Source organism: Hemibagrus wyckioides, linkage group LG02 (genome assembly GCF_019097595.1).
Source record: "Hemibagrus wyckioides isolate EC202008001 linkage group LG02, SWU_Hwy_1.0, whole genome shotgun sequence".
NCBI classification, from domain to species: domain Eukaryota; kingdom Metazoa; phylum Chordata; class Actinopteri; order Siluriformes; family Bagridae; genus Hemibagrus; species Hemibagrus wyckioides.
In genome coordinates this window covers 21,093,151-21,114,475 of record NC_080711.1, presented here as the reverse complement: position 1 = coordinate 21,114,475, position 21,325 = coordinate 21,093,151, and the positions used below count along the sequence as shown (strand labels likewise).

The window sequence follows — 21,325 nt, the reverse complement described above, 5'->3', positions numbered from 1 at the left end:
TGCTAAACTCTCAGTGACAGTGGCTGATATTTCTCTATATGTAGCTGTAAGGGAAACATTTTGCATATTCATTTACATATTATGATGGTGTTCTACAGGTTTTAATAATCACATTGAAAATCACAATGTTCTTTGGTGCTTAAGTTACTTTTTATTAAGTTTTTTATTTAAGTTACCTATTTAGTTTTAAATATATATAAGTTAAATTTTGTATATAAATGACAACTGTCTAATAGAAACTGAAATTAATTAAAGAAATAATTCAGGTCACAAATTATCACTGATTCATTTAGTCAGGATCTCATGCCAACATGTCTGTTATTAAATCTTTGTGAATGATGGAATAAGCATCTGCTTCTCTTTTTTTTTTTTTACCTATATGTTTTCAATATTCCAAAAGGAGCAAAACCCTTTATCCAGTAGACTTTGACAGGATTTCTCTAATATGTTTTGGCCTTCAATGTTTCAAATAAACCCATAATATGAAATGTCAACATTTAACACCTGCAAAAGAAATTAAAGCATTCACATAATCAATTAATCTGTAAAACTCAAATCTAGCAGAGGTTTCACATCATGATAATGAACAGAGGAGGATAGAATGTATTTTTTTATTCTGTTTTTATAAAATACTTCATATCTAGTGTAAATATGGTAATATGTAGCACAAATTATCCTAAATTATGAAAGATAAATCAATACTTGTCTGATAATGAGTGATAGTGAATGAGTCTCATACAGAATGCAGTTTGTGGATTCACTATTTCCACTTTATTTGTTAAACTCTGCTGCCTCCTTCAGTTGTTTCAATTATTGCACCTCACACTGTGAGAACAGACTGTGTGTTAAACACAACACACTGCTGGAAACATGCTGTATTATTCCTGAATCCACTCAGTAAACACTGATTTGAAATATTGGGGATTAATTATAGTTCAGAATAAACTATAAAATCTTTTAATAATGTTTTCTTTTTTATTTAAAAATGACTGTGTGACTGTGTTTTAAAATGCTGCAAACTACTATGCCTTCATTCCAATGGAAGAAAATGAAAGTGTGACTGAGATACCCAGACAATGTTCACAACATTTGTGAATAAATTGTAACAAGTGGTAACATGTAAGTCAAAGAGAACTGAAATATTTTCTTTCTTTCACCTCCATGTATCCACTGCTTCTGAAAAAGTGGGTTTGTCATGTGATTGTAGTAAATATGTGTTTTTGAATTGATGTCTAATGGAAGTATCATTGTGGTGTGTAGCAGTGTCTTCTGTCCTCATGCTGGTCATCTGCAGATACACCTGCTCTTTACTGTTGTCTCTGGAGATGGTGACCCGGCCCTGAACTGCACTGGAGTAATATTTGCTACCACTGTCATGTTATAGTTGCAATCCATTCCAGCCCTTTTCCAGGAGCCTGGTCTGATCCAAGAGGCACCAAAATTAATTACAGAGGTTGTGCAGGTCAGTTTATGAGAGTGATCAGGTTCTCTGTGTCGTGTTGTTTATTGACTCAACATTATTGGAGGAATTATTGTGAGTATCATTTGAACTCAGTTATGTGAAGTATAAACTGCTTCCAAACATGTGAAACAGGTGGAATGTTAACTGGACATTCAAACGCTTTTCATTTCTAACAGCAACATATTCATAATAATTACACTATGTAACAAATTTTTTACTTATTTCTTGTTCCTGGGAAATAAGTGTTATTTCCCCATTCTTTGTAACCCATAATGAGAAAAATCCTATCTTAGCCATGAAAGTTTTGGTTTGAACCCTGGGCAATGGGATTCTCAAATTCTCATATTTCTCTAAACATGTGAAGAGCTAAATTATACTTTCCAAAAAACCTCTTGAATTGCAATGAAATTTTAAATGTACTATAACTACCTTTATAATGAGGTAAAACTCTATGGAATGTTTCTGATAGCCACCCATTTTTCTAGAATCATCCATTGAGGAAGTTCTTGGAATAAACAAGAAATTTCCTTTTTCTGGAATATTCTAGAACTTTGTGGCATGTTTTTAGAGCAATTTAGATTTTTCAAGAACTTTCTAAATTATTTGGAATGTTCTGGACAGAATATTCCAGAATTTTCTATTAATTTCTGTAACTTGGGCTAATGGGCTAATTTTGAGGTTTTCGTTCTCTTAAAAGCCCAAACCCAAACTTCAAGGGGCTTAATGGCTATTTTTTTTATTATTATTATTATTTTCCATGAAGCTGTAATTGGAAAATGTCATTCACTACCCAGGAACAAAAATTGTTACATAGTGTTATGAATTGAGTAAACTTGTATTTGTTTTTTGTTTAATTATCATCTAAACTTAGTTTAGACTGTAAAGTTTAGACTGTAAGTGTTTGTAAGGTGAGGATTAGTTACTTGGTAAAATGTTATTTAATTAAAGAAATGAATAGTGATGAGGTTTTTGTGCAGCACTGCAGCTTGTCGTGTCACTGTGTGTAACGAGTGCAGTAATACACAGCTGTGTCTTCAGTCTGCATGTTCTGTCCCCGTAAGGTCACAGTGTTACTGGAAGTGTCTCGAGAGACAACAAACTTGTCTTTAAGTGAATCTTTCTTCTCAATATTTCCATCATAGAAAATGTTGTTGATCCATTCTAAAGCTTTTCCTGCAGGTTGTCGAATCCAAGCTGTTCCATAGTGGCTGCTGCTATCAGTGATAGAAGCTCCAGACACTTTACAGGTGATGGTTAAAGTCTCTCCTGGCTTTATAAGCAGTGAGTCTGGCTGGATGAGCTCAGTAGCACAGAACACATCTGTGAAAAGAGAAAAAGAAAAGGTTGACATGTCCAACTGAAAGGATCAGATGAAATAATAAAGCTTCAATCCAAACACTCACAGGGGGCGAGAGCCAGCATCAGCAGTGGAGCTGAAGCTAACATGTTTGTGTTGAAGGAAGACTAATGAGAAATGTTTCCTCTCTAGATCAGCACGCTGCTAATATTACAAGAGGAGATGCAGATTTGCATAAACATTCCAGAGAGGCTGTGTTGAGTGCAGCTCTGCAGCTGTTAATCACACTCACACCCTGTTTTAAACAATATCAATTTAATGTGGAAAATAATTCAGTTTTTTCTTTGTATTATTAATGATATGGATGTTTTGTGATGTAATTAACAGTTCCTGTGATGGTCAGAATGAAAACTGATCTATTTCCAGTTCATTCAAATTAATCTGAATCTGTGCCATAATACATGAAAATAATAATTAGAAAAACAATCCTTTGTCATTATCAGTCATGTGTAAGCTGCACTCTATAGAATAACATTAACACAGAAATGATTCTCAGGTCAAATTTGACTCTCCCATGGTGAAATACTGCAGTGTTTTCTGAACAGCATGAACTACATTTAACATTATAATCAAACCGTTCAATAGAACATGATGTTCATTCTGGTATAGTCTGCCCTCTAGAGGCTTTAATTGATGAATCCAAAGAGAAATAGCTGAGAAGATTCTAGATCAGGTGTTTTTAAATTCTGAAGAAGAATTGTAATCAGAAGGCAAAGCTGAAGCAGAAGCAGAAGCCAAAGCTGAAATCTAATATCTATCAACAACTCAGTGAAACTATTCTCTATACTTCTTTATTATTCAAAAGTTTAAAATTATCTTGAATCAGGAATCAAACAGGTGACTTGTCTTCTCTAAACTGGACCTAGGTATCAATGTGTAACATGTCCAGGCTGTACACTCAGTGTTCCTGAAATGGACTCTGGATCCAGCACTCTGACCTGAATAAAAAACTTTTAAAGCTGAACAAGTGACTGAATACATTATCATGATTGTCTCATATCAAGCAATTAGATTATTATTTACAGTATATATATCCTTACACCTCTAATTCCAGTAGTTTTGGTTCTCTATTTATGAGAACACAGACATTTGTTCTCTTGTGGACTCCTGAACACATAAAACCTGCAGATGCAGACGGAGAAATTTAGCTGCAATTTATTTAGAGTCATTTAGAGAACCCAAATATGAACATTGTTGAAGCTGTTAAAGCCAAACTTACAGTATAAAAGTACAGATATAATGGGTGATCAGAAATGGTATCACAGTCTGAATGCTGCAGCAAAGATTGCGGCTTGTCATTGTATATCCACTTATCATACAAGAGATCTTCACAGTTTCTCCAGGTCTCTTCACCACAGCAGAAGACTGGTCCAGTCTCATCTCAGCACCTGCCATATAGAATGATAAAAAATAGTCATTAATGCATTAAATCTTACACTGAGTGGGTGTATGAGTAAGTCTCAGATACCTTGTGTTAAAAGGAGTATAAAATGCACTGCTGAATGACACTGAGCCCCAAAACCTGGTGATAGTTCTGTAATTTTCTTAGGTGATTAAGAGCTTCAGCTGAGCAAGAAGCTGATTTTTATGCAGAACAAATAGACATCCTTTTAACCAATAGACTCAGGTCTGTATTTTGGACATCCACAGGCTGATTTTGCATGAGCTGAGGAGCTTAGTGGCTGTGTTTAATAACTGGTGTACATTCCAAATCAATTCAATTCAAAATGTATTATATAGTACCTAACAACTACCATGTGCTGAACAAAGTGCAAATTACAAATTATAGTAATAAATTTTCAGATAACAAAAGTAGTAAATAAAAAGAAAGCACTAAAAAGCAGGAAACAGGAGACTAAGTAGACCCTCTACTACAAAACAAAGGCTTTGGTGAATAAATATGTCTTTAGTTTAGATTTGAAGTTCAAGAAATCCCTTTCAGAAGTAAGAGCAGGAGGGAGGGAATTCCAAAGATTAGGAGCTGCCACAGAGAAAGCAGTCACCCCACGATTCAAGATTTTATATTGAATTCTGTAAGGTACTGGGAGCCAGTGGAGAGAAGAAAGGACCGGGGTGATGTGTGCACGCTTATTGGTACCAGTTAAAAGCCGTGCTGCAGCATTCTGAACCAGTTGTAGGCGATGAAGGCTAGGTAATGCCTAATTAAAGAGCGTTACAGTAATCCAATCTGGAGCTTATAAAAGTGTGAATGGCTTTTTCCATGTCTTTCATCGAAACAAAAGGTTTCACCTTTGATAATAAACGGAAAGAAGCTTGTTTTGACAACTGAGGTTACTTGCTTTACAAAATGCAAATTGTTGTCAAATATGACACCCAGGTTGTGAAAGGTTAAGATTGGACTGCTCATGCGAACCAAATAATATGCATTCATTCATACTTATTCTCATTAAGACTTAGAAAATTACTAACCAGCTAATATTTAATGTCAGATAAACAGCTGGGCAAGGACTGGACTGCACTAAGTGAATCTGGTTTTAAAGGAACATAATTGGATGTCATCAGCATAGAAGTGAAATGAAATATTGTATTTCCTGATGATATTACCAAGAGGTAGCATATATAGAGAGAACAACACCGGGCCAAGTATCGATCCCTGAGGTACACCATAGAGTTGAGGGATGCTCAAAGATTATATGTCACCCCATCTCACAGAAAAACTCCTGTTTGAAGTGTAAGACCTGAACCAATGAAGCCCTGAACCCCGGATTCCAACCAGGTTATTTACTGTAGATGGGGTTATTTAGAGGTTATCAAGATGGGTTTTTTTTAAGAGTGTAGTGACAATAGCATGTTTAAAAGCATCAGGCACATCACCCAACCTAAGACAATCATTAAAAAAGCCTAGAAGGCAAGGATCCATGCAACGATAAACCTCTTTTATTAGTCTGGACAGTAAAACATCTAAAGGGGATGATGTCGGCCTTAAGGAGGAAACAGTGTCAGAGAGAGTGGAGAGAGAAACGAGATCGAAATGTTCAAAAACAGCTGAGTACAGAGGAGCCTTGGAGCTCTCAGGGACCTGTCCTATGAGGCCCTTTCTCACTGATGCTATTTTGTCAACAAAATATTTCATAAATGTTCACGAGAATCTTTGGAAATCATGGCAGGACGAGTTAGTTGAGGATGAATTACAGAACTTCTTTAAATTGAAAAGAACTTGTGGGCGGTGACAGTTACAGTTGATCATTGTCGACAAATACTCAGATTTTGCTGTTTTTACGGCATCCTGGTACTGTGCCAAAGTGAGAAATGACATCGAACAGAACTGGGAAATGGTCCGAAAAGCAGGAATCACCCACATCCCCACACCGACGTCACTAGGTCTAAGGTGTGTCCCATTACGTATGTTGGCACTTTAACAGACTGAGTTAGTGTAACAGGCATGCCAGCCCCAGCAGCACTTTCCCGCTCTCAGTCACCTGACTATTAAGCGTGCCACCTGCACCCAATCTTCCCGGCGTCTATTTAAAGCCCTCACCCGCCAGTGGTCAGCGGCGAGCATTAAGACTGTTAGACGTATGCGCCGTAAGTCAGTTTCTTGCCTTTGCGAAACGGCACATTTTGCCTGGCTGCATTAGTTTTGTCTTTGCCTGAGTTACGTTCTACCTTCTGCCTGCGTTGTCTTAATGAAGTGGCTTTTGATTTTCTCTCTGCCTACCGAGTGCTTCCCTTACAGTAAGGTTGAAAGAGTCCAATAAATTATTAAAATCAACAGAAAAGCTATTATTCGGACAGCATACAAGAATATTAAAATCCCCACAGATAATCAGTTTATCATAATTTATAGTTACATTAGATCAAAAATCAACAAACTCCTGAATGAAATCGGAGGAATATTTAGGCGGCCGGTAAATGAGAGCAAGAAGAATCATTAATGACAGAAACTAACAGCTCAAAGCTCACATACTCACGACTCACGGTTGCTGTACCACTTTTGTAGTCACAGCGGAAGCGCATCCGAGTCACTCAGCACAGGCTAAAGACAACGATAGCTACAGCCTAGGGATGAGGGGTGAATGAATTTCTCCCACTGTATCAATCCACCTGGAAGCTGTGTTAGAGGGCAGAGCGATGAGGACGATCTCGGGTAAGATTTTAGTCTTACCAGCACTCTTCCTCGCTTGCCTCGGCGGTGATGTCGTCTCCTCCTTAGATCAACTGGGAAGAGAGTTTCAGCCTGCATAATTGTTTAATTAATTCCCACCCTCACTCGGAACAGCTTTGGACATGAGCGAGGCAGGTATGTTGCAAATGGGTTCTGTAGTAAAGTGCTAAAATGTAGCAGATTAAGTTAAGGTTTTGGTTAATATCTGTGGACAACATGTTTTTATGTTGGACTAAGTCACATAATGTGCTTAATTGTTGCTAGTTGTATGTATATTTAGAGTTTAGTGTTAATGAGCTGTATTAATTCTACACCAGTTGCCGCAGGTATATTTGTCGCAACCTGACAGATGTAACGGCAGATCCGTGACTGTGTGAAAGTCCCCAGGTGGCTCTGTCCACGGCTGTCTCCTGGTCACAGGCTGTCCACACAGATCCATCCACAGCATCCACAGTGAGCACCACCAAGCGATGAGACTCAGACCAGGGGTAGAGCCAGTGGTCACACTGGAACTTGGAACACTTGGAGCTCGGGAGTGGGACATATAGCTCAACAGAGAAAGACAAAGAAGTTTCAGGTACTTTTGGTTATCATTATTACAAAGATGTGGTACTGAGTGACCCTCAGCTCCATCAAATTCTTTGATTCAGTCGTGTGTGACACACTTCTGGTGAGCAAGAAACCGATAGCAGGGTAAATTTGCATAAACATCCTTCAGCTGTTAGATTTCATAGTATCATGAATCCTACTTGAAAACAAGTGTGCTGCTGCCCCCTACAGATGATTTTTATATTTAGGAGTTTGTAGTAGAGATGCTGCAGAATGCATGTTACATTTCGTTTGATCTCTCGTCAGATTCTGTGCTGCTGAACAGACTCTGTGTTTCTAAATTCAGGAATTAACCATTGACCTGTAGTGTTCCTGCAGCTGGTATCACTTATAGGAGGAGTAAAAGCATGAATAGTACAGTATATAGTCACAACTAGTCATCAGAATCATTGTCCTAGAGCTGATTTGCCTCGAGTCAAATAAGTAAAGACATCATAATGTGATGTATAACATGGGGATTATTAATTAATAACTGCTAGAAAAATTGAAATAAAGAGGAAGATCTGAGTGTGAAAAGATATTCTTCATAATAAATGTCTCTGGGGTGCAGCTTCCTGCTGAGGGAATATTTACAGCTCATGAGGACGTGCTTGTGTAAGTTTTTGTACAGCTCTGGAGTCTGTTGTCAGTGTGAGTCTCGTGCACAGTAATAAACTGCCGTGTCTTCAGCTTTCAGACTCTTCACTTCTAGGTACAGCATGTTTTTACTGGTGTCTTTAGTGATGGAGAACTGGCCCTGCAGTGACTGAGCGAATGTAGTGCCAGAGCCAGTGTCAATGTATCCGATCCACTCCAGTCCTTGTCCTGGTTTCTGACGGATCCAGTGCATGTAGTAGCTGCTCATTGAGAATCCAGACACAGTACATGACAGTGACCGACTCTCCAGGTTTCTTTACCACAGAAGCTGAGGACGTCAGGGACTGTACATAGGAATCTGGAAGAAAAGAGCACAACTAGGTAATGTTATCTTGTAATGATTCTAATGCTAGTAATCGTCACATGAAAAAACAAACTTACATGAAATGAGTATCAATAAAATACTGTCCTAAAATCATCCTTCTCTGAGTTCTGCTTCACCCAGATTTAAAGTGTATGGGAGTGTTATCTATCACAGAGCTCACTGGAAACTAGAGCAGCCAAGAACATGCTGTTTATACACGACTCTATTTGAATAGGGAGTGTCCATGACCACTATGGAGGTGTTCAATCCACAACCACACACTGCTCACTGTATAGCTGAACTATATTATATTTAAGTCTGCATTTTGATTTTTCTTTCCAGAAAATTATAGCAAACAGGGTTTAGATGATGGCAAACAAGGGCTAGATTATGGCCGCCCTTTAACTGACCGCACTATCGCTGATCTGCATCAGTCAAGCTCTTGTTTCTCTGCATGTTTAGTTGCATTGTCACAATTCAAAATGTAATTTATAAAAACAGCAATCTGTATTTCACAAACAAAGCACAGTGCTTTACATCTGACTTCAGTAAATAAATGCTTAGGAGTCCTTAACTTGTGAGCTGACACTTTTGAGGGCTAACAGCTAATCAAATGAATCAGTGGTCATTTAAGTCATTTATAACCATGTCTTTATGATGGAGGTTGTTCTTTACTGTGTCCAACTCTAATGTCATCTGAAGAAGAAAATTAAACCTCTTCCAAAAATACTGTATGTGAAGTTAATAAATTCACATACTTATTAAAATGTTCTTTGGTGTAAAATTAAATTTGGTCTTAAGTTAAATTTATAAGTAAATGCTGTTTAATTGTGAACTGGTGAGAATGTTTTTCAGTCTCTATGTTTTTTGTACAAATACATAGATTATGAAAACATGAGCTCAGTGTATGATTACACTACATGTGTTTTTGTAATGACACTTGTCTTGGAAATGCATCAGTGTGGTCTTCGTGCACAGTAATACACAGCTGTGTCTTCAGTCTGCATGTTCTGTCCTCTCAGTCACCGTGCTGCTGGAGGCATCTTTAGAAATACTGAACCTGCTTTTTAGAGACTCTTTCTGAATAATGCTTCCACCCCCCCAAATGTGGTTTATCCATTCCAGAGTTTTCCCTGCAGGTTGTCGAATCCAACCTGTGGTGTAGCTGTTATCAGTAACTGAGTAACCGGATACTTTACAGCTGAGGGTTAAAGAATCTCCAGGCTTTAACATCACTGAGGTGTCCTGAGTGAGCTCTACTGCACATTCCACATCTGAAAAAAAGAGATGTCACAATTTCAGTAAAAATGTATGTACAGTAGGTTATAACTGCAGTAATTTACTAGCAGCTCTGAGTTCATTACTGAAGTGAAACTCACAGGATGAAGCTGCCAGCAGCAGCAGAACTGGAAGGAACATCTTTTATCTAAAAGCAGTGCTAAACTCTCCAGAGCCCACAGTGACCGTGGCTGATATTTCTCTATATGTAGCTGTAAGGGGAACATTTTGTATATTCATTTACATATGATGGTGTTGTACAGGTTTTAATAATCACAGTGGAAATGGTCTTCTGTTTTTAAATTAGTTTGCATTTGTTTAAGAATGAATATTTAAGTTAAATGTTTAGTGTATAGTAGGTAAATGACTTTCAACATATGATTTTAAAATGTTTCCATAGTTCTAAAGTCACACTGGGGTGTGTGTGTCAGTCAGAGACACTGTAAATAGTTTGGTTCTTTGACCTTGATGAATTCTCGATGAAAATGTGGGTTTGTCATGTGACTGTAGCAAGGATGTGTTTTTGTACTGATGTCTAAGGGTAAAGTATCACTGTGTATCAAGTGCAGTAATAAACTGCAGTGTCTTCTGTCCTCATGCTGTTCATCTGCAGATACACCTGCTTCTTACTGTCGTCTCTGGAGATGGTGAAGTGTCCCTTAACAGCGCTAGAGTAATGTCACTACTGCCACTTGAGATATATGCAACAAGTTCCAGTCCTTTTCCAGGCACCTGTCTGAGCCAAGAGATGTAATAGCCACTAATGTCTAATCCAGAGGCTGTGCAGGTCAGTTTGAGACTGATCAGGTTTGATGATCACTGGATCAGTGTCTGACTGCAGGAATCTGAAAAAGAATAGGAGACATTAACGTTAAAAAAAGAATGAAAGAAAGATTTTTTTTAAAAAAATAATGTAATTATACTAACATTGAATAAACATTGCTAGAGTAAAGTAACTCAAAACACTGCCTAGTCCCATCTCAAAGAATTAAAATGATTCCTGCTGCTGTAAATGAACACAAACTGCTGGTATGTTGTTGGGCTGAATGTTTCAGCATAAATGGTTCAAATACAGGATTTCATTTGCATGACACACCCACTAGAGATATAAAAACATTCACAGAGGAACAGCTGAGATGAGAAAAAGCTTCCTGTAAGACTCTGGGTGTGTTTCATGCTGTCAGGTTCATCACTGCTCTTTACTCATTAGATCTCATGTCTTTTTAATCCATCACTGTGTATCACTGTAACTGAAGCTGAGTGTGTAATAATGAGCAGTTAAAGATGGTTTCGTTCACAAAGACTGTCCTCTCTATGCATCAGAAATCAGTAACAGTCCTGTATTGAGAATAATTTCACCTTTATCTAAAAATACAGCCGAAGCAGAAGACCTCAGTGACAATAGGTAAGGAATAAAACACATGGAGGCATGATGTTACTATATGAAAATAATCAAGGACAGGGTGATGGGATACAGTAGCATGTGTGTTTATTAACTCAACATTATTGGAGGAATTATTGTGAGTATCATTTGAACTTAGTTATATGAAGTAAAAACTGCTTTCAAACGTGAAACAGGTGGAATGTTAACTGGACATTCAGACGCTTTTCATTTCAAACAGCAACATATAACAATGAACTGAGTAAACTTTTGTATTAGTTTTTGTTAAATTATTAGCTAAGTGTTTAGACTGTAAGTGTTTGTAATGTGGGAATTAGTTACTAGGTAAATGTTGTTTATTTAATTAAAGAAATGAATAGTGATGAGGTTTTTGTGCAGCACTGCAGCTTGTCGTGTCACTGTGTGGATTACGAGCGCAGTAATACACAGCTGTGTCTTCAGTCTGCATGTTCTGTCCCTGTAAGGTCACAGTGTTACTGGAAGTGTCTCGAGAGATGACAAACTTCTTTAAGTGAATCTTTTTGACGAATATCACCATCATAATAAATTAAATTGATCCATTCTAAAGCTTTTCCTGCAGGTTGTCGAATCCAAGCTGTTCCATAGTGGCTGCTGCTATCAGTGATAGAAGCTCCAGACACTTTACAGGTGATGGTTAAAGTCTCTCCTGGCTTTATAAGCAGTGAGTCTGGCTGGATGAGCTCAGTAGCACAGAACACATCTGTGAAAAGAGAAAAAGAAAAGGTTGACATGTCGAACTGAAAGGATCAGATGAAATAATAAAGCTTCAATCCAAACACTCACAGGGGGCGAGAGCCAGCAGCAGCAGTGGAGCTGAAGCTAACATGTTTGTGTTGAAGGAAGACTAATGAGAAGTGTTTCCTCTCTAGATCAGCACGCTGCTAATATTACAAGAGGAGATGCAGATTTGCATAAACATTCCAGAGAGGCTGTGTTGATTGCAGCTGTTAATCACACTCACACCCTGTTTTGCCTCAATATCAGTTTAATGTTTAATAATGGATTTAATAAAGGAAATTGGTTCATTTGTTTGATATTATTACTAATGATATGTGTTGTGATGTAATTATTGGTTTCTGTGATGGTCAGGTTGAAAATCTCTGCCATAATACATGAAAATAATAATAATTAGATAAACAATCCTTTATGTCGTTATCAGTCATGTGTAAGCTGCACTCTAGAGAATTACATTAACACAAATTATTCTCATGTCAAATTTGACTCTGACGTGGTGAAATACTGCAGTGTTTTCTGAACAGTATGAACTACATTTAACATTATAATCAAACCGTTCAATAGAACATGATGTTCATTCTGGTATAGTCTGCCCTCTAGAGGCTTTAACTGATGAATCCAGAGAGAAATAGCTGAGAAGATTCTAGATCAGGTGTTTTAAAAAAGAAGAATTGTAATCTCTAGTGAGCAGAAGACAAAGCTGAAATCTAATATCCATCAACAACTCAACAGTGAAACTGTTTTCTATACTTCTTATTATTCAAAAGACTAAAATGATTTACTTCAAGAAATTGATTCAGTAATCAAACAGGTGACTTGTCTTCTCTAAATTGCCCCTAGGTGTGAATGAGTGTGTGAATGTGTAACATGTCCAGGCTGTACACTCAGTGTTCCTGAAATGGACTCTGGCTCCAGCACTCTGACCCGAATAACACAGTTCCTAAAATATGAACGAGTGAATATATAATCATGATTATTGTCTCATGATACTAAGAAATTATATTTTTATTTACAGTATATATATATCCTTACACCTCTAATTCCTGTAGTTTTGGTTCTCTATTTATGAGAGCTGAGACATTTGATCTCATGTGGACTCCTGAACACATAAAACCTGCAGATGCAGAGGGAGAAATTTATCTGCAAATTATTTAGAGTCATTTAGAGAACCAGAATATGAACATTGTTAAATTCAAACTTACAGTATAAAAGTACAGATATAATGGGTGATCAGAAATGGTATCACTTGGTCTTTAGAGAGTCTGAATGGTGGGTAAGAATAATACACATTTATTTATTTCTGGATTGTAATATAATCAATTGTAAACAAAATCTAACTGAGCTTTTCAATAACCTTAGACCATAATAGATAAATGATAACAGTACATGTGACTTGTTCAAAATAAGCACTGTGTGAAAATGTGTGTCTGGTTTTAGTACAGCTGCTTCCTCAGATGCAGTCACTGTGGCTTCTCGGGCACAGTAATATAGAATATCCACTTATCTTACAAGAGATCTTCACAGTTTCTCCAGGTCTCTTTACCACAGCAGGAGACTGGTCCAGTCTGATCTCATCACTGCAAAAACCTGCCGTATAAAACTATCAAAAGTAATTATTAATGCATTAAATCTTACACTGAGTGGAAAATGTATGAGTAAGTCTCAGATGCCTTGTGTTAAGAGGAGTATAAAAATGCTCTGCTGAATGATTCTGAGCCCCATAATCAAACTTGGTGATGGTTCTGTAATTCACTTGAGCTTCGGCTGAGCAACAAGCTGATTTTTATGCAGAGCAAATAATATTGATTTTTTTGCAGAGCAAATAAGATTTGCATCGACATCTTCTTAACCAATAGAGTCAGATCTGTAATCTGGACATCCACAGGCTGGTTTTGGAGGAGCCGAGGAAAAAAACGCTGTCACCTTTTACAGTTTGCCAGTTCAGCTTAGTGGCTGTGTTTAATAACTGGTGTACATGCAAGTAAGAGATGAGAGTTCTTGTAACTTTTGCGTCACTTTGAATATTAATATTAATAGAAATAGAAAATTTAATTATTAATTAATTAATTATTTAATTATTAATAAACAAAGTATTTTATTTAATGAATAGATCAGTGAATGATTAACCGTTCATTCCACATGGGAATGCTTAATATAAATGATCCAATTTGCTCAGATTTTTTTAAGGCACCGTCTGTATAGGTTATCAATTCAAAGGCTCTTTATGTCTACATAAATCGTTCAAACTGATATATCGTGTGTGTTATTGCTGTTGTTATTTAGAGGATTCCTCTGCTCCTAGTTTTTTTTTTTTTTTAGATAAAACCCATGTCTTTTCTTGTTCCAGAAAAAGTTTCCTGTAAAATCAAGTTGATGAGTTTTTAGTAGAAGTGAGCTGCTGCCATCAACAGGTGCAAAAAATATTATAATAAAAATGTTTTCTCTTTTTTTGTTTCTCATTTTTGTGTTTTGTACTGAGCTGAGTGTGTGGAGCTTCTACAACTGATACCAATATCCACTTCAACAACTTGCACAATTGGATCCTGCGCTTCATTTTGTCTTTGAGATTAGTGCCACCACCATCACACATACACTACTCACAAAAACTTAAGGATATTCAGCTTTCGGGTGAAATTTCAGGATGCACCTAAAATGCACTATAACCTTTACAGGTGAACTTAATTTGACCTTCTCTACACTTTTGAATGCACATGTCCAACTGTTGACTGGAAGAGTCACAGAAAGTCATAGAAGTGGACGTCCTTTGGCCACATCCCACGCTGATGACCGCTTCATTGTGAACAGTGCCCTGCGAAACCAGATGATGAATGTCACTCAACTCCAGGCACATTTAAGGGAGGTGAGAGGCAACCAAGTGTCACATCAGACCATTCGAAACCGTTTACATCAGCGTGGTCTGCGTGCTAGACGACCTGCATGGGCCAGGGAGCATTTACGCTAGACGAGGGGCCAGTGGATCCACTGCAGTCCATGTCCTGGTTTTGGATCCAGTGCAACCAGCTAAGGGAGAGTCCAGACACGGTGCAGGACAGAGTGACCGATTCTCCTGGTTTCTTCACCACAGAAGCAGATGAGGTCAGGGACTGTCCATAAGAATCTGAAAAGAAGGGAGTTATGAATTAAATGTTATATTGCTGAGAGAAACAGTATTGAGAAAATATTTAAATTTCCTAGTGAGGATCATGTGAAACGTACATGATATTAGCGCAAATAAAATACAGTATCCTAAAATCATTCTCACAGTTCACATACACACAATTTTAAAATGTATAAGTGTTATCAAAGAGCACACTGATGACCAGACCATCCACGAACATGCTGTTTATACCTGAATCTATTTGAATAGGGCGTGTCCATGACCACTATAGAGGCAATAAATCCTGAGACTCAAGATAAAGATGCACTAATCAGTGTAATTACTGAGGGAAATGTGTCAAGTGGTGTGTGACTCTTTTAATTTTGTAAAAATGTGTTTATATATTTTTATTTATTAGGTTTTGGAGTGGATGAAAACTGACATGACGTGTTGCTTAGTTTAGTTAATCTTGCCAATGTAATAATTCATGAGACACCAAATATTATTTACATACATAACATCTTTATATAGATACATAACATCTTTATATAGATACATAACATCTTTATATTAAGCACAAAATAAAACACAGTAAAAATGTTAGGTGTGTATAATATATTGCAGTGTTGACTTCTAGAGGCTTTACATCTGTTTGACTGAGTTTTGGTGAAAGAGAGGGTTTTTCCCCATTATAATGTATTACTTGTTAATTTGATCATCCTTGCATTTTTATTGATGATGTTTTTGTACACCCCTTGCACTGAGCTGTACAGCTGTGTCTGTCTTTGCACAGTAGTAAACAGCCGTGTCCTCTGACACCAGGCTGCTGATATCTAAGTAAAGCACATTGTTGCTTGTGTCTCTGGAGATGCTGAAACGAGTTTTAAAGGAAGCTCCATAGTTTATGCTTCCATCACCCCATATGATCCCGATCCACTCGAAGGCTTTTCCTGGAGCTTGCTTGATCCAGACTGTTCCATAGTCAGTGAGGGCATAGCCAGAAATCTGACAGGACAACTTCATGGAGGCTCCAGGAGGTTTAACCTCATCAGGAGACGAGGTCAGACTGATGCAACACACATCTGAAAAGAGGAGAGTGGACTCAACACAGACTGAAATATTTATCATATCTATATTTATATTTAATATCTATATTTATCTGAGTACGATGTGAGAGACATGTTTACTCACAAGGAACAAAGGATATCAAAAGAAGAAGAAAAGACCAGCTCATGATTCCTCTGCTGTACGCAACTAAACACAGAGGCTGCCATGTACATGCAGTGTATTTATATCTGCCTGGGAACTGGGAAATTTGCATGCAGAATGGGTTATGTAGTTTTTCCTAGTTATTATGGCAGTCTTCATAATTTCTTTAAAGATTTTTCAGCAAATTGTGTAAACAAAAGAACAAGTAAATGATTTAACAAATGTAACCAGAATATATTTTGAGCCCACTTGCAAAGGAAAGAAAATTTTATCACCATTTAATTATCATTTTGCTTTCATTTCAATAATCCTAATTTGTGAAAAATAATCAGATGTTTGTCTGATAATGAATGATAGTGAATGAGTCTCATACAGAATACAGTTTGTGGATTCACTTTTTTCACTTTATTTGTTAAACTCTGCTGCCTCCTTCAGTTGTTTCAATTATTGCACCTCACACTGTGAGAACAGACTGTGTGTTAAACACAACACACTGCTGGAAACATGCTGTATTATTCCTGAATCCACTCAGTAAACACTGATTCAACTGTTGGTTAAAAATCCTGTAAAATGAAGGGATTAATAATAGTTCAGAATAAACTGATAATAAACTCTTTCATTAATGTTTTATTTTTTATTTAAAAATAACTTTGTGTGACTGTGTTTTAAAACACTGCAAACTATTACAACTTTATTACAATAGAAGAAAGTGAAAGTGTGACTGAGATGATTTATTAGTTGCATTGAGAGGATGTGTGTAACATGTCTCATAAGGTTTTCGTAAGAGGAATCCACTATTCTGTCTCACTGTGTGTCGTCGAGCGCAGTAATACACAGCTGTGTCTTCAGTCTGCATGTTCTGTCCTCCAATTGTTATTGTGTTAGTAGAAGTGTCTCTGGAGATGCTGAACTTATTTTTCAGTTTGTCACTGTAAGCTGTACTCCCACCACTACTGATGTATCCAATCCACTCCAGAGCTTTTCCTGCAGGTTGTCGGATCCAAGCTGTATAATAGCTCGTAACTGAATATGAAACCTTGCAGTGGATGGAGAGACTCTGGCCTGGCTGGACTGTCATGGAAGCAGGCTGAGTCAGTTCCTCACCATGTACATCTGTGGAGGAAAACACATGGTGATATCTCACACAATATCTGCTGCACCCTTATTCTTCATCTAGTAAATGAATGAATTTGATAAAGCACTCACAAGAAGTAGCTGCCAGCAGGAGCAGTAGAGATGTAGAGAACATGGTGTGTGTTGTTTGTACTGGAGTCTTCTCTGTTCTCCAAAGTTTAACAGACACCATCACATCATATAAATAGAGTGAGATCCAGCTCTGATGCTTGGATTTGCTTATCTGCTGATGATGGGAGGAGAATGTATCTGAAATGTATTTAAATCATGAAGAGGAGATTCATCTGATGGAGGATAAGTGGATCATATGTAGAAACAGACATCACGGATTTGACAACTTTGACAACTATTTTCTATGATTGATGATACTGGGATTATGGTAATAGAAAAAAATCTACCTCTCTGAAGTTATGAAAAAATGCCCTCACACTTCTCACATTTTTAATTTAAACAATATGTGAGAAAGTGTGAGAGCATTACACATGATCACACATTCTAATTTGTCAAGGTGATTATTGTTAGCCAAAGACACTACACTAGATAAAGTTCTGGATAGTGATATGACTATAATAGCGTTTATGATGTGGAGCAATATTACAGATAAAATATTATGGTTTTAAATCAACACTACTGACTTTCAAAAATAACTAGATTGAAACACTTTGTTCTCATTTGTGGTATATTTAGTGTTATTTTGACTTCTATAGATCAGTGTTGTGTCTTTTGGACATTCTGTTATAATGAACACTGGATGAGGAGTTTTTGTACAGGGATGTTGTTTATCTGTCTCACTGTGGAGACGAGCGCAGTAATACACAGCTGTGTCTTCAGTCTGCATGTTCTGTCCTGTTAATGTCACTGTGCTGCTGGACGTGTCTCTGGAAACCTGAAACCTGCTTTTCAGTTTCTCACTGTAGTAAGTGTTACCGCTACCACACATACGTCCGACCCACTCCAGAGTTTTTCCTGCAGGTTGTCGTATCCAGTTTGTACAGTAGCTGCTATCAGTTAATGAATATCCAGACACTTTACAGGTCAGAGTCAGTGACTGACCAGGAGTTAATACTGTGGATCCGGTCTGGATCAGCTCAACACAGTGAACACCTGTTAAAGAAAAGTTATTTTAATGATGTAAAAGTGAAAAGCTTTAAGGAACCAAAACTGTATTACATGTCAAATGTAAAAACACTTACAGTGTACGGCTGCCAGCAGCAGCAGCAGTAGGGATGTAGAGATCATGGTGTGTGTTGAAGCAGAAGAAGTAAAAGCTCTTGGTCTTTGTTGCTTAAATATATAACAGGGAAGGACATTTGCATAGAGACACTCCTTATCTTAGGGACAAAATTGGATGGATTCCTTTACACCTGAAATTCTCCTCTCATCTCATGAACGTCTCTAATCTGTGATTATAAATCTATAAAATTTGGATCATTAAGAGACTTTCTCAGGTGAATTTATGTGAATAGAATGCACTTTCCTTATCAGCATATTCAGTAAGGAGTAAAACATTTGGGGGTGTGTTATTATAGGACAATAATCAAGGACCAGGCAGTGTGATGTCAGGAATTGTAGAGGTGGTGGATGTAGATGCCAATAATTAATTATTGTGAAGTAGAAAAAAAAAAAAAAATATTGTGTAGTTCTGCATACTTTGGCTGAACTGTGTCAGGGAGTTACTGCTACAAACCGGAAGATAATTATTTTCCAATATTCAATACCATTAATTATTATAATCACAATTTCTCTTATACAGCAGCAGTCTGTGAACGATTACAATTTATTTATTAATTAAAGAAGAATACAGTGAACATTTTGTTTGTTTATAGTTAATAGTTAATGTTGTGGAACTTTTGTGAAATGTATGTATTTAATAATCACTGATTAGAAGTTAGCAATTTTTCTGTGAATGTTATTATTTCCCTCTTTGGGAATTAGACTATAAGAGACAGTCTCAGTTTTCATTGTCTGACAGAAAAACATAGAAATTGTGTAGTATCTAGCCCTGACTGAGGATATGAGAATGCATTGTACTTATGACCACTTTAAAAAAACCTACAATGTAACAGTATATTTGTTAAGCTCTAGCGCCACCTGCAGATCTTGTGAAAATGTAAAATCTAATATCTATCAACAACTCAACAGTGAAACTATTCTCTATACTTCTTCTTCTTTCTTATTCAAAAGTTTAAAATGATCTTCTTCAAGAAATTGAATCAGGAATCAAACAGGTGACTCTAAAATGACCCTAGGTGTAATTAGATAGATAGATAGATAGATAGATAGATAGATAGATAGATAGATAGATAGATAGATAGATAGATAGATAGATAGATAGATAGATAGATAGATCTAAATATTCAGCAGCAATAGAGACAGTAATATAAAGACAGGTTGTAGACTGCACACTGTATATCTTACATATAGTCAGTATACACAGGGTAATGTGATAACTGACCAGAAGTTACTAGCGCAATGCTAAGAACAAAAACTACAGCAATATAAGAAACATATAAATAAAGCATATAAATCACAGTTTAAAAGGGCATGTGTAACATGTCCAGGCTGTATAAAAAAGACGTCTTACTTTCTTTATTGTTTAATAGGGCCCGATCCCTAAGACTTGAGAGAATAATTTTATAAAGTCAAAAATGTTCACCATTAATGTTTTGTGTGTGAATAAAATGTAAATAATGTGAGACTTAATTTCCTTTGTTAAACTAACTTTTATTTTAAACTAACTGCTGTACCAGAAAATGTAAAATAAATGACTTGTTGTACAGGACGTCTGTCAGACACACATCCACCAAACCGCAGGGGTTTAGAATAGAACAAGCAGAAAGCTTTTATGAACTGTGTGTGTTGGATCACTATTGTGTAATATCAGTTGCAGAGAGACAGCAGCAACATTAATATGGAATTATATGAAAATGTTGATCATTACTTTAATAATTGTCTCTCATGCAAAAACAACCATCCTTAGTTAATGAACCAATTAAAATATTTACATTCCTGGTGCTAACTTTCTGTGCAGCACAAATACCTAAAGTAGATCATTTTTATGCCTCCAACACTGTATTATAGCAGGGTAGAAAGTAATGATCTGTAATCCTTACTTCTGTAATAAAAAAAAGGATGGAAAATTGATAACACAATAGATACACTACTTATCTGGTACACAGGATGCAAGATTGCACACAATCTAACAAACATAAAAAAATATAAAGAACATTGTCCTCCATCTATCCATTCAATCCCATCTCTCCATGTATCCTAACTGTCCACCTCATCTGTCCTCTGATATGAAAACCACTGAGTTATGATCATATTGAGTCTAAAATTAAACTAGCATCCAGAGTCATACATTGCTGAGAGAAAATGTGTTGTTTAAAGTGAACTCGTTTTCATGGTACACAGAATCTTCATGAAAATCTGATTATTAATGAATGAATAACTGTTAATGAATGAATTTTGTTGAATACTTTTTCATTCCACATGGGAATGCTTAATATAAATGATCCAATTTGCTCAGATTTTTTTAAGGCATCTTCTGCAGGCACTGTTTTTCTATAAACAAATGATTTTTCTATACCTTAACTAGAAAGCAGCCTAATGTCTTAGGCTGCCTTTCTGTTGTGTGTTGTGCTCTTGCCAAATTCAGAGTCAGATTCATGAATGGATTTAGTAAGGAATATAATTCTGTAAATCAGAGACTCATGTAAATAACGCAGTATCATGAATCTAAGCAGTGTTTCTGCCACTACTGTTTACTTCACATTCATTTAACATCATTTCACTTCAGTACAAAAAGATCAGTATTTGTGTTTGAAGATGGCGTCATGTACAAATCCACTGTTAAATATTAGGTTCTAGTATATAACACAGAGATGGAGTTAAACACCGTATTGCCATAGGGGACAGGAGGCTCTATATGAGAGTGATTTAATTTTCATCATTT

General features: G+C 36.7%; 1 pseudogene and 3 gene segments (V, D, J or C); all 4 read right to left on the bottom strand.

Moving 5' to 3' along the window:
- Positions 1–2,456: 2,456 nt before the first annotated feature.
- Positions 2,457–2,908, bottom strand: LOC131364278 (immunoglobulin heavy variable 4-39-like). The segment is given in 2 exon segments: positions 2,457–2,782; positions 2,866–2,908. Coding segments are annotated over 2 exon segments (369 nt in total).
- Positions 2,909–9,450: 6,542 nt separating this feature from the next.
- LOC131364271 (Ig heavy chain V region 5A-like) lies at positions 9,451–9,913 on the bottom strand (annotated as a pseudogene).
- Positions 9,914–12,958: 3,045 nt separating this feature from the next.
- Positions 12,959–17,485, bottom strand: LOC131364262 (Ig heavy chain V region 36-65-like). The segment is given in 5 exon segments: positions 12,959–13,044; positions 13,440–13,530; positions 14,888–15,048; positions 15,780–16,109; positions 17,443–17,485. Coding segments are annotated over 5 exon segments (711 nt in total).
- Positions 17,486–18,166: 681 nt separating this feature from the next.
- Positions 18,167–18,609, bottom strand: LOC131367807 (Ig heavy chain V region 914-like; the record flags this gene model as incomplete). The annotated part of the segment is given in 2 exon segments: positions 18,167–18,474; positions 18,564–18,609. Coding segments are annotated over 2 exon segments (354 nt in total), but the record flags the coding sequence as incomplete, so codon positions are not given.
- Between the last annotated feature and the right edge of the window lie 2,716 nt (positions 18,610–21,325).